The sequence below is a fragment of the Corythoichthys intestinalis genome, chromosome 10 (genome assembly GCF_030265065.1).
Source record: "Corythoichthys intestinalis isolate RoL2023-P3 chromosome 10, ASM3026506v1, whole genome shotgun sequence".
Lineage (NCBI taxonomy): Eukaryota > Metazoa > Chordata > Actinopteri > Syngnathiformes > Syngnathidae > Corythoichthys > Corythoichthys intestinalis.
This window is the reverse complement of record NC_080404.1, coordinates 14,969,588-14,987,569: the sequence shown is the minus strand read 5'-3', so window position 1 is coordinate 14,987,569 and position 17,982 is coordinate 14,969,588. Positions and strand designations below refer to the sequence as shown.

The following is a 17,982-nucleotide window of genomic DNA, read 5'->3' as shown; positions in this document are numbered from 1 at the left end:
ACAAATTTCGTCCAGTTTTAGTCAACGATTACTCAAAGTACTTTCGTCTATAAATTCAGAAGTTTTAGTCCAAAAATAAAGACTTCAAATAATTTCTTATTGACATTGACAGGGGAGCACATATATTAGCTATACATGTGCCGATTACCGGTTTCAAGGTATACCATGGTATGAAAAGGTCAAGGTTTCAAAACAGCATACATTTTCCATCATACCGTCCCAAAGGTATTAGCTATTTTTGTGTCCCAAAAAAAAATCATGGAGAAATCCCTTGCTTGCAGCTGCAAGGCTCAACCCTCCCCCAACGTTTTTTTCTCAGTGTCAGTGAGTCAGCTGTGCTACACGATGGCTAGAGGAGCTGAAACTCCTGAACTTTTTCCCCCATCGAAGAAAGCAACATCGCTGGTATGGGAATACTTCAGCTACAGAAAAGTTACAGACGGCCGTGGCTTAAAGGAGGAAGGCCAACCAACATGTAAAACATGTTTGCGGAGAGTGGCTGCTGAAGAGGCAGTACCTCCAATATGATTTCGCATTTATACAAAATTAAAGGTTAGCAAAAACTGTGATGATTCCCACCAGCTACGAGCGTCAACTCCAGCGTCTTTAGTGTGTCTAGCGGTGGTAAAACATGTGTTTTTTTCTCTCTGGCAACTGTTTGTGTTGAGAAAGAGAGTGCGTGTACAATGTAAACTCTACAAGTCATACACACGTGATTTTTAGGGAAAATAATTGAATTATTTTTGTTGTGATGGTAATAATGCAAACTGTGGCTGTGGGTTTAGGCTCACCTAAAGCACTGCATTTGTTTTAATTTTATTTAAAATATTTCCGTTATTTTTTGTTTCTTTTTTATTTATTTTAACTTATCATTAAACTTATGTTCCAATTTGCTAATACAGTATGTTTGGAAAAATAAAAATCCTGTTTAATGGACATTTTTTTAAAACCCAGATATCTTTAAGTAACACATTTTAGAGCTTTTATTGCAATACCGTGATACAGTGATATTTTGGCTTAAGGTTATCATACTGTCAGAATATCATCACGGCACATGCGACTACAAGTAAAACGGCAACTTCGTGACGGTTTTCCAATGGTTTTATTTGTAACCACAAAAACGGAGCACAACTACTTCTTAGTCAACTCCACCAAACTAAAACAACTCAACAACGGTCTAAGAGAACACTTGCTACACTAAAGTCAGCGCTAATGCTAAAGCAAATGCTATGCTAATGCTACGATTTAAATTTGTGTGTAATGATCACTCAATCCAAACCTTTAAAGGCTTAAGCAACATTGCATTTTCTTTGCCAAGATAAGATCTTACCATGCGTTTCAAAACAAGCAGGCCTGGACCGCAACCTAGCTTGAAGCACAGCCTAAACACTGGTGGGGGGGGAGCACAGTTACGATGCAGGCTGACGTATTACACATATCATATGAAAATGTTACGCATTGTGAAAATGTGACAAAAACTATGTCACATTTTCGTCCCGTCAAAGGAAAACTGGCATTCTTCTCTTTATGTTTTAGTCTCGTGTGACATGATTTCAGCTCGTCATCGCTACTTCATCGTCATGAAAAAATTTGTCTGTCGACGAAATATCTTGGTTACCGTCATCATTGACAAAAACAACAATGGTCGATTGAATATCTTTGTTTCCTCATTGTTGACGAACAAAACAATGCTACCAAATTCGTTCTGATCTGTGCACGAATCACAAGAGAAGCAGCCATTTTAGTTCGTGTCCTCACCAAGAAGCGACTGACTTTTAAGAGCCCTCCCTCCAGGTGGCGTAAAAAAGACCTCGTATCTATCGTTTGATGTGGGGTGTCACAAGTGTTACTACCATCGAGGAAGCACAATTAGCATAGCGTTTGTAGAAACATGCAGAGCAGAAAGGGTTGGGTACTTTTGACCCATCACATACAGAAAAACCACAATAAAATGCCTTAATGCTTATACCGTAAGGTGAAAACAAGGTCCTGGTGAGCAGCTCCAGTGCCAAAAAGCATAAAGGCAGTGTGGTACTGATCGTCTCTTCATGTATTTTTCCTCTGTAAAGTGATATCACACATTCTCCCTCAGTGCTCTGTGATAAAGTTCTGCTCTGATTCCTCTGCACTGACCCAAGCTGAATGACTCCAATGAGTTATTCCTACTCGGCGCCAGAGAGTTTGATTACCACTAGGGCCTTGAGACACGGACACACTTCCATTTGTATGAAGACCACAGCAAAAAAAAATGTCACAAATCTATCCTGTGCCAGTTTCCCCCTTTGCTACAACATGCCCAGAGCCAGCACCCTCGCTGCCACCGCCGACAACCGAAACCCCAAGCCCCCCTCCCTTCCCCTGGGCCCCCTTCAGCCGAGCTGCATGTCTCTGGAGGACGCCTCTGACGTCAGCAGCTCGACTGGGCTGTTCGCCAGAACTGTGGGCCCTTGATGGATGCCGTTGGTCTGGGAAACAGCTCGCTGAGAGTGGAGCACACGGCGCACAATCAACATGGCCTGCTCGAACACATCCAAACGACCTATAAACACCCGATGGGCACGTTCCCTCTCCATTGGCCATCTATCACACGTTTTGATGACTGTGACAGATTTGTGCAGCAAAACAGTAAATGATAAACAAAGTACATACCCTTAAAAAGTGTAATGAGAAATATTTTCGGTTTAGTGACAAAATAAATGGTGGGCCAACAACTACTTAGATATGAAAATATGACAGTACTCTCTGTAACAGTTTTTGGTTTAATTTGAGCCAATGAAACCATATTCCATTAGAAAAAAATCTAATGGCAGAAACAAAACACAAAAATGACACAAAAAGAATGGATGATCTTGTGTCTTATTTACTCACCAACTGATGTACTTAATAATATGACATATGGGATTCTTTATAAAGCCTTTGTATACGCAGGAAGGCATGACAAATTGCTGCTAGGTATTGCAGTTTGAAAGGTTTTTAGTAAATTCAAGCCCGCCTTAATTGTGGGCCCTTGAATGTCCTAAACTGCAGTTTTACCATTTTATTGTTATTGTTTTCACAGAGTAGGAAGAGTATATGGCTGTGAGTATTGTTGTCTAGTCTGTTCATATGAGCTCTTCAAAGAATCATAATTAGACACTGTATATGACGTTTAACATAACATTGTGTTAGCTCTAGCGTCAACAGTGTATTTTACCTTATTTTTTAGCATTAAGGAAGTAGATTTTTGTAAAATTAAATGTAGTGTAAATAACCTGACAGTATCTAAAAAAAAAAAATACATAACTACAGTGTTACCTCTGCTTAAGAATGTCTCTACATAGAGAATTTTCAGGTTAAGACATTCCTCAACAGGAAAATATTGACTCTTGTTTAGAAAGACATTTCAGGATAAGAAAGGCAAAAATACAGTATGGCTAGTACTCGCAGCTCCCAGAGTTTATTATATATAACATTCTTATAGCTGCCGTGCCATTGGCTATTTTCTAGCATTCCTGGCATCCAATTGGCAAAGAGGGACCTCTACTGTATGTGTATGTGTGCATCCCAGCGTCCTCTTTATTCGCCTCTTGTGTTCCGACAGCTTTACTACATGAATCTATTAACTTATATTCTTTACTCTATTCTTGTTTTTTTTTACATTATGCACAACTTGGATTTTATGTTTATTGTGCAATTGTATCTGTACAACTGTAATTGTTTCACGTTTTGATGCATTTTTATGCATTATAAAAAATTTATGTCTGAATTTTGGGGGGTCTGGAATGGAAAACGCGTCTTTACTTACAGAATTTTGAAGTTAAGAAACTACATGCGGAACCAATTTCGTCAGTAGAGGTACCACTGTACGAGGAGTTAAAGTCACCTTATAGGATACTTAGTCAGTAAAGGCAAGATTATCATTTGAAATCTTGGCCTGCAATCAGGGATTATAACACCAAATGATTTATTTTCTAGTAATGATAATATTTTACGTTTTTTGTATGTGATGCATTTTATTTAGGAAATGTAGTAGAAAAAAAATGTCCGAAATATAAATAAAATAAAGTACAGATTAAAAGAAAAAAAATGTTTTAACAATGGTTGGTCTATGTACCATATTTTGGGGGTGGGTGAATCTGGAACATATCCACAATGATAAATGGAGTTTCACTGCAAAAACATAAGATGAATGTTGATATCCAAGGCAGCTCCTATTTGTGGTCGATTTATTTGGGATTATGTGGGCTCAAACACACAAACATGTGACCTTAGAACAACATGACAAATGGTCGAACTCTGTGTAAATATACTTAAATAAGCAGATCCAATCACGATGTGGGACTGATGCCGAAAAGTGTATGTCTGAACAAGTGTGTGTGTGTTGGCGCGTGTACCTGCAGGCCTGCTGCTGGTCTTCCTTTTCAGCCATCTGTCCAACGTCTCAGTGCTCACACTCTCCAGCACAAAGTCATCCAGCATCTGCGGATGCAGAGAGAGGTAGGCCTTCACTTTCTCATCTGTCAAACCTGAGAAGCACAGAAGCAAAACACTGTTTTAGCTCACTTACTGCACAGCCGTGTTCATGAATAAATAATGTGAGGGAGATTTGGAATAAACATATTAGGGAGGTGTAGGAGGAAAATAAGCTATAGTAAAACGAAATAAGTGTTTTTACTAAAGATACACGATAATATCGGTCACCGATAATTATCAGCCGATGATGGCAATTATGACGTCACACAGATAATCCAGATAATTAAAAAATTCAACCAATAATGCAATCCGATAATTATATACTTGATTTTGCCTCCAAACGTGCGCAACCGAAGAATTCAGCACGCCGCCTCCTCAACCCCTCCCCTCTCTGAAGCCCCTGAGGGAGGAGGGGTTGAGGAGGCGGAGTTACAAGACAAGAAGTAGTTGAATATTATGGCGGCTGTTACTAAAAAAACGACGCTCTCGCCATCTGCAAAACGTACCGTATAAGTTCCACGAGGCAGAAAGAACGCGTCCTCATTCAAAACCACTAACCCAGCAGCCATTTAAAACTGCATCACAAAGAATTTTGGAACACATACGAGGCTGCTGCTAGCAGGAATGCTAAAGCTATTGTAAACACTTAGTTAAACTACAGGGCTTGTGACGATACAGAGTCGGGCTGTTTGGGAATGCAGCCCAAGGCGGGTGGTAAATTCGCATCTAAGGCTAAACACCGGCACTACTGGAGACCGATAGTCGGCAAGTAGCCGTCTTCTGACGGAGCCCGCCGCTCTGGCCAGTCTGGCAGGCCGCCGCCGCCTCGCCTCCGGCGAACACCCCGGTTTCTCGAGCGTTCCCCCACGGCGTGCGAGCAGAGCCAGGACCCGAATACGCCGCGGCGAACCGGCCGGATTATCCGGGACGAATGTAGCTGCCGCCGCCGCCGAGACGAGACACAGTTTTTTTTTTTTACCTTAATGACCCGAGAACCAAAGCCCTGGATAAAAGAAATAATGCAGTTTATACGACCACCATTTTTCATGAAAAAGTGATGTCCGGTAAGCAAGCTTATCATGACAGCACAGTGGTTATAAGTAGAGCTGAAACGAATACTCGAGCAACTCGAGTAACTCGAGTTTAAAAACTGATCCGAGTAATTTTATTCACCTCGAGTAATCGTTTATTTTGACAGCTCTAAGCATCACGTTTTGCTCGGACTACTTTTAATGCGGGACAACGCGCTGATGTCACGTGCGTAGAGGAAGAAGCAAAAAAAAAACAAACACTGCAGCCGACAACCGCTACAAACGACGCCGACGTTGCTAAATACTAGCCCGCTCATGCTACGTTAGTGGCAGCTAGCGTCCAATGAGTCTCATAGAGATCATTTATGTTGAACTAGATGCGCAGTGACAGACTAGGCCGCGTCTGGGCAGCGTTAGAAAACAGCCGCCATCTTAAAGCAGTAGAGCGCTAAACGCTAATAAAGAGCGCTAAGCGCTAATATATAATATTAACGTTACTGTCACTACTAGCTCACCTTACGTTAGCACTGCGGAGGGCTAGGTTTCAATTAATTAAGACCGCTTTCGATGCGTGGCTAACGTGTCTTACATACAGGCTTTAACATAACATAGCGTTGTGGAGTGATGTGGGTGTCAAATAAAAACTCAATAATGCTAACTATCAATTTTAGCTCAGTAGTCATTGCTGGATAAAACACCAAGTAGCACTAGTCCCTAATGTGCTCCAATACAGCCTGTATCATACATTTATTTTGAACAATGCAAAACTCAAAATCCTATCAGTGGCCTATACTACGAACCGAGTTCAACCTCCCCAGAAGTAATCCAGTTTACCATCGGGTAACCGGAATTGACAAAACCTGGTTGTCTAGTTTGTGGTCAATCGGTACTACGACGCTGATTATGAGGTTGATTAGTCGAACCTGTGTCAACCCAGTCAGAGTTACTGCGCGTTCACATAAAAGGGGGCGGTGACCAGAGTCAAACACTACTTGTGACGATGGCACGGGCACCTTACTTCACGGAGGAGGAATGCGCGATGATCATGCGGAATTATGAGGAATTAAAATCCACCCTCACCGCGAAATCCAACACCGCTTCGGCGAATAGAGCGCAACGGGTCTGTTGACAGCGAATTTACAGATCGTGTGATTTGTGAATGCGTCAATATGCCAGTTTACTTATGTGCATGAAAAGAAATAAAGCCTGCTGTCAGGACAATAAAATAAAATTTGGTACATTAACAGTAAGAAATAATTGTCACGCATCACCACACGAAACAGGATGATTGTATGTTTAGTCCCCTTGACTGTACGAATACGTATGTTCTTTTTTTTAGTTTGGGCCTAAAAAATCCGAGTCCGATCATTAAACTTGATTTGCAGGCCCGAGCCCGACACCCCCCCCCCCCCCCCCAAAAAAAAAAAAAAATTATGTTATATTTGTGAGGACTCAGGAGAAGAAGGAAATGCGGGGATGCCATGCGTTGTTGCGTAAATAAAAGCCCGTCTTTTGTAGCGATTTTTCACAGTTAAACAAGACTGTAAGATGCATATTCAATAAACATTTATATCTTTTATATTTGTGCGTCTGTCCTATCAGTGGATTTGACATTTATTTTAATCTCCTCCAGTTGGCAGAAAAAAACGCAAGTTTTCTCAATGTTTAAATAGTCTACATATTTCTATGATTATTATAAATGCATCAATTTGAAGCGTTTCCATACCCCACTCCGAATCGCACGGCAGTGTTCTTACGCAGATATTCAGCATCACCGATGGAATACATATATTGTCCCTGGCGAAAGAGAGCACGGACAGGCACACACAAGCTGCGTGGTTGTGAGGGCCTGACTCGGCGGGTTACATTAGTGACGTCTGCCTAGATCAGTTGGCACAGGTAAAGAATTCCCTCAGCTGAAAATCTATATTTTTCATGGAGAACATCTTCCGGGTACGCCAGCGGATTCTGGCGGTCCCGAAATACCCGTGCCCTCCGGAGAGAGCCCCTCACAATCCGCGCCCCAATGTCGTATGGGTCGTCCAAGTACGCTGTCATTGTCAGGAGGACACGTCCGCGGAGGAGTGCTGTTTAAATAGAGCGTGGTTAATTGGAATCCTGATGTTAAGCAAGATCTAACTCTGACACGACCAGGTTTGGCGTGTGTTGCCATGGCAACACTTCTCGGTTCCAACATATCCGCCTTTCGTAGTCTCGCATAGCCGCGAACTTACGTCGCACGTGATAAAGTTACTCTCGAAGTTACCCTGCTAAGCCAGAAAACCGGCTTCGTAGTATAGGCCACAGGACTTACAGTTTAGACTAACTTAAAACTTAACTAGAACTTAAAAATGGCTTGACACAAATAGAAATTTAATTGAAAAACGTGGGAAAAAATCCTAACTTTTAAGTGATGTGTGTTATCAAGCGTAAAGGCATTTTTAGGTGTGTTTATATACGGTATATATATATATACATATATATATATATATAATATATATATATATATATTTTAAAATAAGATCTAAAGGTTTTTTGAGTGAAAGCAGTGAATTTGTCATTTTTTAAAATTCTAGTTACATCTGAGATGCAATTGTTGGCTGTTTTCAACAATATACATCAAAAATAAAGACATTGATTGACTGAAAATGATCAAATGTCTTGTTTTCTCATGTATATCTATAATTGCTCTTCACCTAAAAATATATTTGTTTTATTCGATTACTCGATTAATCGATAGAATTTTCAGTCGATTACTCGATTACTAAAATATTCGATAGCTGCAGCCCTAGTTATAAGATAATTTAAACATGGAGAAAACGAAGTGAGCCAGTCAATAATGCATTCACAATGTGAAATGACGAGCGGTCAGATGACTTTGTAACGCTGCCATTATTTTCGGCTTAATAAAACTCAGGCACAAAACAACACGCACGTGGATGCGAGCTCCAACTCAGTCCAAATAGTACTGCCGTGTAGCAGTTTAGCTGCTGTAACGCAATTGTCGTGAAAGCCGCAAATGTAAACAAAGCGCTCCAGAATGGGTACATGACATCTCGCTCTTTTGAGGTAATCATTTTCACAGTGTGCAACAAAGCATATAACATTAGCAATCACTTTTCAAATTATTTAACTTATTTCTCTGCTCAATTACAGTCACAGTAGGTAATCAAATTCTTAAATCGATATTCTGTAGCCACAAATATTATTCAAAATCTTTCCTTCTTCAAGTTTTTTTTTTTTAGGATTAAGTATAATAATGTATTGCTTAAAACAAGGCTGTTAAGATTATTTTCAGCTAGCTATTTTTCTTCCAAGAAATCTGAGAGAAATACACTTGAAGCGATGGCAGATAATTTCACTTATTGCCAATAGATTTACACTTAAAACTGACTAGTTTTAAGGAGGTGTGTTTTGCAGCGGATTAATGTTATATATGTTAGGAATGGCTTACTTTTAAATGCATTTTTGTGCAACTTAGGCATTTACTCTGTAAGTAATTGTTGCCAAAGGTTTACCATTACACAATGTCAGACAATCTGTCATTATTTAGATGTTTGAACTGATGACTTGTTCATACTTTATGTTGAAAAAAAGAGCAATAAATTATATTTTTGCACAGTAATATTTTCTTTTGTGTATACTTTAAAATTTTACATAAATCTTTTAATAGAATTATCGGCTTGACATTATCGGTTATCGGTTGGAATGAGGAGGAAATTATCGGTTATCGGTATCGGTTGAAAAATGCATTATCGTGCATCACTAGTTTTTACTTTATGTGACAACACATGACATACTGTTACAGTTTGGTAAGTATGGCAGCACTTTATGTACTCATATAGACAGGCCATGATCATCTATGTTTACAGTCAAGCTGTGTCTCAAGGGATGGAGCCCCCAACAGAGGCAACAGAATAAATGAGGACTTGATTGCGCTTAATAGGCAATTAGGATCTTGAGAGGTCGCTAAGTGCTGCTGTTTACTGTCTTTGTTGTCAGGGAAAAAGTCTTTTGCCCGATTATTGTTGATGGGACCTTGTTTTTATGTACTACTGGCATCAGCTCGTGGCAGCCTTTATGCATAAAGAAAAACATCACCATCCACTGGCTGGAATATTAGTTTAGGGCACGACATTATCATGCTGAAAATATATTTCAACAACCAAAGTTTTTTGACAATGCTGGATTAACTAGGTACTAAATGTTGCATCTTTTTTCAGACTCAGGTCATGTCCGCACATAGCAGGGCTTTTTAAAAACGAGTATTTTCACCCCATCCGTCAAGAAAAACAGCAACGTCCACTCAACCTATTTTGTAGGAAAAATATCATCCACACCAAACCGCATAAGTGTTTTTTTTTTTGTTTGTTTTACGTATTTCCTGATGTGCATTCAAGCACAGAGTGAATGACAAAAAGTAAAATGCTTCAGTGATCGTATTTTGTCTGTTTAGCCCTTGCTTTGAGAGATGTTCGTAAACCGTTAGCATGTTAGCACGAGATGCTGTCCCGCTATCGTTCACTTATGTGTTTATTTATGTACATTATATGTCTTTAAACTAACACTATGTAACTTTTCAACCTTTATAAAATATTTTCATCAGATTTGTGATGATATGTCGACTGACAACTACAGTGATCCCTTGTTTTTCGTGGTTAATGGGGAGCAGAACCTGTCATGATAAGTGAAAAACTGCAAACTAGTGTTTTTTTTTTCTTTTGTGTGTGTGTGTTCAATTTATTTATTCAGATTTAGCATTGGAATGGGATACATATAAGAAAGGTTTTTTTCATTTTTTTCCTCAAAGTATAATTTAAAAAAATATATAATAATAATACACACACATATTTATATATACATACATACATATATATATATATATATATATATATATATATATATATATATATATATATATATATATATATATATATATACACATCTATCACTACTGCTGTCCTCTGATGTTTATCCACCACCACTATGCCAGGCTGGTTGGCCATCACCAGTTTGTCTGTCTGGATCTGGAAGTCCCACAGGATCTTGGCTCGGTTGTTCTGGACCACCTTTGGAGGTGTCGACCACCTTGACTCCGGAGTCTCCAGAACAGGCCTTGACTCCGGAGTCTCCAGAACAGGTGGTCCAGAACAACCGAGCCAAGATCCTGTGGGACTTCCAGATCCAGACAGACAAACTGGTGATGGCCAACCAGCCTGGCATAGTGGTGGTGGATAAACATCAGAGGACAGCAGTAGTGATAGATGTAGCAATCCCGAGCGATAGCAACATCAGGAAAAAAAGAACACGAAAAGCTGGAGAAATATCAAGGGTTGAAGGAAGAGTTGGAGAAAATGTGGGGGGTGAAGGCAACAGTGGTGCCAATAGTGATCGGGACACTAGGGGCAGTAACTCCCAAGCTGGGTGCATGGCTCCAACAGATACCAGGAACACTGACCCACATCTCCGTTCAGAAGAGCGCAATCCTAGGGACAGCGAACATCCTGCGCAGAACCCTCAAGCTCCCAAGCCTCTGGTAGAGGACCCGAGCTTGAGAGAAGAGACCAAACCGCCCGGGTGGGCGAGACAACGATTATATATATATATATATATATATATATATATATATATATATATATATATATATATATATATATATATATATATATATTATACATACATATATAAATAAATGAATGGTTTTCAAGCACTCGAAATGTCATAATTATGATAAGTTTTAAACATGTTACTGTCCCAATAAAGTAGTAGAAAAATGCTTAGCTTTATTAAATGCTACATTGAGTGTGTCGCATCAATTCTGCCCAAGCTGCTCACTTAAACACAATGATTTGCCAAAGCAACAGTTTAACAAGTTAAATGATGATTGACGCATGTGACGCTTTGAAGTTTGTGTCTCTGGCAACAACAAACCCAGACATCTGTCAATCATCGTTAACTTTAATAAGTAACTACAGTCTGACGAACAAAGAGCAGGGAGAGGGAGAGGAGGAAGAGTGAGACTAAGCGATTGGCTCGGGACAGCTCATCTGTGTTTTTTTTTTTTTAATTGAAAAAAAATCTCCAATGGACTGTTGGCGCCAAGTCTGAAGCGCGAAGTAGTGCGTGATCACTGTAGTTGAATGACACCTCTTTTATATCTGGAGGGGGCCTGTATCGCTTTCACCGGCACTAATTAACGTTGACAAGGGAGGAACCCTGCCACACAAAAAAACTACAAATCTGCTGACTGCTATACAGCATACGTCACTTCCCACCTTCACCATTCGTTATAAAGACGGAAGTTGATGCGTATTCTGAATTCTGCGAGGAAGGCAGAGCAACGGGAAACGCAGCTTTCCTTCAGGCAAAACAATACCGCTTTTGTCCACCTGCGTCGCTAAAATTGACCAAAACTGAAAAGTTACCTAGTGTTTCTTTAACACATTTGCGATGTATATGTGATGTTGTAAAATTCCAAATCCTCCGTGAGTGTCACTGCAGTGCTTGAATGTAAACACGGATTACAAATATAACGTTTGAACATTTTTTTTGTCGCAGGCAGTGACATTTCGACCGTGAAAGAAAACTCTAAGCTCCAGTTATTAATGTACATATGACGCTGCATCAAAAGCAGAATTTGCAAATCTTCACTTTGGTCGGAGTTTTTAAAAACCCTCATTTTTAATGCCCAACGTGTGTAAATGTGATAGGCCAAACTGTGGAAAAGGTTCTTCTTTTTGCTAGATACTCTGCTACTGTAGCCGTAGACATGGCCTCAAATACACACTATGGCAGGGTTCACCAAATCCGGACCTCAGGGCCCTTTTCGTGCTATGTTTTCCATGTGTCCCGCCTCCAACACACCTGAATCAAATAATCAGGATCATTAGGATTCATCAGGCTTCTGGAGAGATTGCTAATGACATAGTCATTTGATTCAGGTGTCTTTAGGAGAGAGACATAGAAAACACGACGTGAGAGGTGGCATCGAGGTCCAAATTTAGTGAACTCTGCACTATGGCTTGCCTTCCCATTAATTGTGAGAATGGGCTTCTTGTCAAAGTTTGGGTGAAGACAGTTTAGTAGCTTGACCCAATCCCATTGTAATTTATTTAATACTGTTTCTTTAGGTCCTGTAGAATTATCTTTCTCTCATTTAAATTACTGTCATTATGCATATAGAAGTTTTGAATGTGACAACTCTACAATGTAAGTCATTTTGAAATGTATATAATAGTTTCATACACAAATTACGACTTCTTGTTTTGTTTTACTTATACCGGACACTCATTTAACTCACTGGGTGCTATTGACAGGTAGGGGCGATTGAACATTTGTTCATTCACCCCTCTCAGCCAAAATGAATTGAATATGTCATGCTGTCAATAATGAGATCGAAACATGAGCATTCAAGGCTAGTCCTTCCAGTTCAAATGAATTGGACGTCTATTGCTGTCAATGGCATGCAACGAGTTAAATACTATGAAAAAAGTCTACTATAGAGTGTAGTAATTAGAGTGTATTTCTGTTTTTATCCATTATTTTTACATTTTAATTACTGTAATTATTAACATTGTATTAATTTACACATTTATATAAAAAAAGAAAAACATAACAATTGTAAATATTTTTTTACACATTTATATAAAAAAGAAAAACATAACAATTGTCAATAAATTCTAAAAAAAAAAAAATAATAATAATAATATAACAACTCCTAATATTAAAAAAGGGCCAGATAATAGTACAGTCACTTGCCCTATAAAGGGTTAAAATGCTTACGTGTCAAATTCTGTAAACCTGTTTACTGTAGTTATCACTGTCCCTGAAAGGGATAATTAAGATTATTAGACACTGTTTTAATTGCAAAACCAGGTGTTGAGGTAAAATTAGAAGAAAAAAAAATCCACTTTTTCCTATGGATCATACTTTTGATTAAAGTTAGCTATTTTAAATATAACCCAAGTATCAAGCAGACAACTCCCTGGACAGGTAGGCCCTTTAAATAACAATTAAAACATTCATTTAAGTAAACACATATGCATGATATGGTCACAAACAGCCTGCATTTGCAGGCAAATAAGGAAATAGAAGGTAAGGAGACTTCGGCGGTTGCAGGACGCTGCTCTGCATTCTGACATTGTCCAGACACGAGGCACAGTGCTTCAGAAGTGCAAGGCCTCATGAAACTCCTGGCCAGCTCTGACGCAAATCGGCAGAATATGGCTTCATAAATCAAAGCAACTTAAAGGGAGCGGGGGGGCGTAGAAGAGAGCTGCAAGTGTCGACAAAAACGGGAGCAACTTTTGTGCAGTTTGGAACATGAGAAGGGTACTGTCATGTATCATGTTTTCAACACAGAAATATTGACTATTCCTGTATGGTCAGAAATATAATGATTGCTGAGTATAATGATAATGACGAAGCTGTTCAAGATACGTGGCAAATTATTTGTTCATGCACAAAATTACACAAGTGACTGGCATGTAATGGAGGATGTTTATAAAAAGAGGTGACGGGTGCATGCTTTCATTTCCCTAAAAGAACAGCTAAGCTCTGTCGTTTTTAGCAAATGTTAACAGGACGAGAACGGGATGTTTCTTTAGGAGAAATTGGTCAGCGCGAGAGGGTTTACTTCAACATGATGGTGTATTTTAGTGGGGAAGGTTGCAAGTCAAACGGTGCGATATCAAAATAAGTTGTATCGATGAGTTAGTTGTGGTGTGAAAAAAAAATCTGAGATTAATGAATATTCAATTACTGAATTCAATTGCGACTAATGAATGACTAAAAATGATTTAACAAAGACGATTTCCAAATGACCCTGCCTCCTGCCCATTGTTAGCTGGGCGAGCCACCCTTGTGACCCTCATGAGAATAAGAGGTTCGGAGGATGAATGAATGAATGAATGAATGCTCTAGTGTTTAAAATGACTTATCTCACCAAAAAGGGTACTTGAGGTAGCAAGTATATTTACTGAACAGCATTAGCTTTAGAGTAATGTATTGGCAGCCGGCAGCTTGTTGCGCTGCATGTTCATGGGTGAGTCGAGCCCATTTGGCAGAGATGTGATGCCTGACTCAGACTTGTGCTTCCTGTGTAAAAGCTGAAGCCTGAGTTCATGCAGTGAGGTATTGTTACGTAATACTTATCTGGACGACAACACACCACACCCTGACACTGGGAAAGAGAAGGCCGACCGAGTCACAGTCTGTCTGGATCACTGCGCTGATCATGTCAAAATTCTCACAATCATCTAGCAACATTGGGCTATACTGTTTAGTGCAATACTATTCAAAGTATGTGGAATTGTAGCAAAATAATGGATTCTTGGCAGAAAGAGTTGCAGTTTAAAACTAGTTTAGAATAGCCCTTTATTGTAATTATACAGTTGTACAACTTGCACAATGGGGTGCTTCCAAAGTCATTTCTGTGCTACACTGATTTCATCCTATTGAAACAAGCAGAGGTCAAGCCACCTCCGTTAACAGCAATGTCAAATCCAACATCCATCAGCTATATTTTCCCCTAAGTCTCAACCAGGACTGGAAAATGGCGAACTTCTTGATGACATTTCACCTATTACACTTTCACACAAGAATAAAAAGCCCCAGAGTCTATTTGACGCCACATTTCTTTTATATGAGGCTCCTTTAGAGAATTGGTGGGAAAAAAAGTGCTATGAGGCAAGACCTTATTTTTTTCCAGCCACAACGTATGTGTAGAACAATGACTGGGACTGCAAGGGAATGTTCTTTACTTGGGCAAAATATTTGACTTTCTATGTTTTTATTACTGTTGCAAGTCTGCTAGATTCCTTTTAATACAGGAATAAAATCTCAATTGCAAGATTCCTTATAATTCAGGAATAAAGTCTCAATTGCAAAAACCGAGCTGACAAGCCTTCACGTTGATTCCCAACTCAGAAAGTGTTATTGTGAAGCGATAACGACAGTTGCCACGAATGTGCTCTAGATGTGCACAAGTCAGGAAAGATTTGTTTGCATTTGTCTATACAAACATCTAATTACTCACAAAGCAAATGATCTAATAATCTCAGTAACCCATCAACGCAACAGTTCCTGCTCGGCAGTCTAAACAAACGTGCTTGTTGTTGATTGCCGTGACCAGTTCAGTTCAGTCTGTCACTGCACAGCCAATGAGGTGACCAGGCCATGTTAGGTAAGTGACAAAGGAAATTGCTCCCTTATGTGGAGATTTCCGTGTGAACATATTAAAGAACGTGTTGGGGGTCATGTAGCAAGTAATGTGTGGATGCAGAATAGATCCAAAGCAGTGTTGTTTTCATCAACGATGACGAAAACGAAAATATTTTGTCAAAGAACAATTTTTTCATGATGACAACGAGGCGATAACGAGCTAAAAACATTTTTTTTTAGGTTAAAAACAACAAAGATCAATGCCAGTTTTCATCTGATGAGACGAAAATGCTCTTCCCGTCACATTTTCACATTGTGTGACATTTTATGTGTAGTTAGCCTGCTTCGTACCAGTGTCTGGTTGCGTCACTCATGTGACGTGCTGCGCCCCGCTCCCTGACTCACCAGTGTGTCCTCTCTAGTCTCTAAGCTTACACACCATAAGATTTGTTTTCTTATCTTGACCAGAGGGAATATTCAATGTTGCTTTAGCCTTTAAAGGTCTGTGCCAAGTGATCATCCCACACTAAATGCAACTCGTTGCATTAGCTTAGCATTCGTGTTACGCGAATGCTAACAGCAAGCGTCCTCTTTAACCCTCGGAAAACTTTTTAATACTTACACTTCGTGGCGTGCAAGCGAGTATAACTGATTGAAAATAATGTATTGTTTCCCTGCTGAGTGCGGAATATCACCAAGTTGGTGTTGCCCTTGTAGACGCTACAATAAGTGCTCATCTGTCAATGTTTGTTCAAACTAGTTGGAAACCTTATTTATTTATGGAGTAAATTTTGTTTTAATTTTACAGACGAAAACATTCTTAGTAAACGTCGACTAAAACTAGATGAAACTAGTCTTGAGCAGTGTTGTTGTCTGCCAAAAACAACAGTTTTCGTCAACAAAAGCTAGACAAAACAAACACATTTTGAGAAGTCTAATAAGCATTATCGTCCAAAAGACTAAGACGAAAATTAAAAGGGCTGGCAAAACCAACACGGATCCTTAGGGAAACGCAAATCAACCCTTTTTCAAAACTCTAGTTTACATGTCGAGAACATGCCAAAACAATAGGTGGTGCTATAACCCCCAACAGCTGTAATCCCATATTTTATTGCGTAGCTCTGCCACTTGTTAACCTTTCCATTTAACAAAAAATGTTCACTGCTAAGTACTACTTGATATGGAAGTTGCAAGTATACATGTCAAGGAGATTCCACAAGGACAACAACAATCAAAATCATGATCAAAGTGCAGAAGCAAGAATTCAACAAACTGAAATGCAGTTTCTACTCAGACATGTTGCAACCTATAAGTTCTTATTCTAATAGATGCGTTTAATGTGACATGGTCTTCAGTTTTGAATTCTGCAACAGAAACCGGAGAACACACATCCCAATGAAACGACAAAAGTTTGGGATTCAGGAATTGGTCAACACATTAAAAGCTAGGAGGAATGATGTCTTTGTAATAATTTGACGAGGGATGTCCCGATCACATATTTTTTGCACCATCCGAATCACCTGATTCTGAGGATTTGCTGATACAGAGCCTCAATCCGATACCTCAGCAATATATTGAATTTTTTTTTTTTTTTTTAAATAAAACTATTCCAACATGATATATATGACGGAAAACACAGACAGGGCTGACAAAGCAGTTTCTGCTCTTGCACCCCCTCTTTAAAATCAAGTGCTGTATATTAGGCCAAAAGAACTGTTGTGTTTGATAGAACAATACTGTATGTCTATATGCTGCCAAAAAATTGATCCAAAGAAAGAAAAATTGAAGAAAAAAAAAAAAAACGTTTAAAAGGGTAAAATATATGAAAATGAAAATCTCGACCACTCCTTGATGTCTGCGATTTCTGCATCGCGACTCTTGCTATATTACTGTATTTCACCCATAAAATCCCCCCAAAATCCAGCTGTGGCCATTCACAGCTGGGTCTTGACACTCGGTGATACATGCTACATGGAGTTTTTGGATCGAAAAGAGGTCAGTACGCGATAATATCTTGTTAAAATTATGGCGTCTTTAATTATGCTCTCGCGTGTTCTCACATTCAGTTAGGGTTTTGCTGTTTAAAAATGTGTTAAAATTTTTTCTTCCCCCAGAAAATTGAGATTTTAAGCTTTCCAATGATGTATCACACATGCATATAGGACAGTTATGAAATTTGGCCAAATTGGGGGTCTCAAAGCGGAACGTCAAGTCACCTGAGCGTTTTCCGCCATATATTAAAGTGGAAGTTCTGAATTTTTGACATTAGGCTTAATTTTCGAGTTAGTGGGGGTTTAATTAGTCGGTGGAGTTGATTTCAACAAATTCCGTGCAGTTT

The 17,982-nt window shown here is 39.3% G+C and overlaps 1 protein-coding gene across 4 annotated transcripts in view; it reads right to left on the bottom strand.

The window, feature by feature from the left end:
* The window catches only part of pde10a (phosphodiesterase 10A), a 129,917-nt gene that overhangs the window by 49,175 nt on the left and 62,760 nt on the right, over positions 1 to 17,982 (bottom strand). For all 4 annotated transcript variants that reach the window (XM_057848107.1, XM_057848110.1, XM_057848108.1 and 1 more), the window contains exon 2: positions 4,374 to 4,505. In XM_057848107.1, the coding sequence (XP_057704090.1) occupies positions 4,374 to 4,505 (132 nt within the window). The remainder of the gene's footprint in view (positions 1 to 4,373; positions 4,506 to 17,982) is intronic.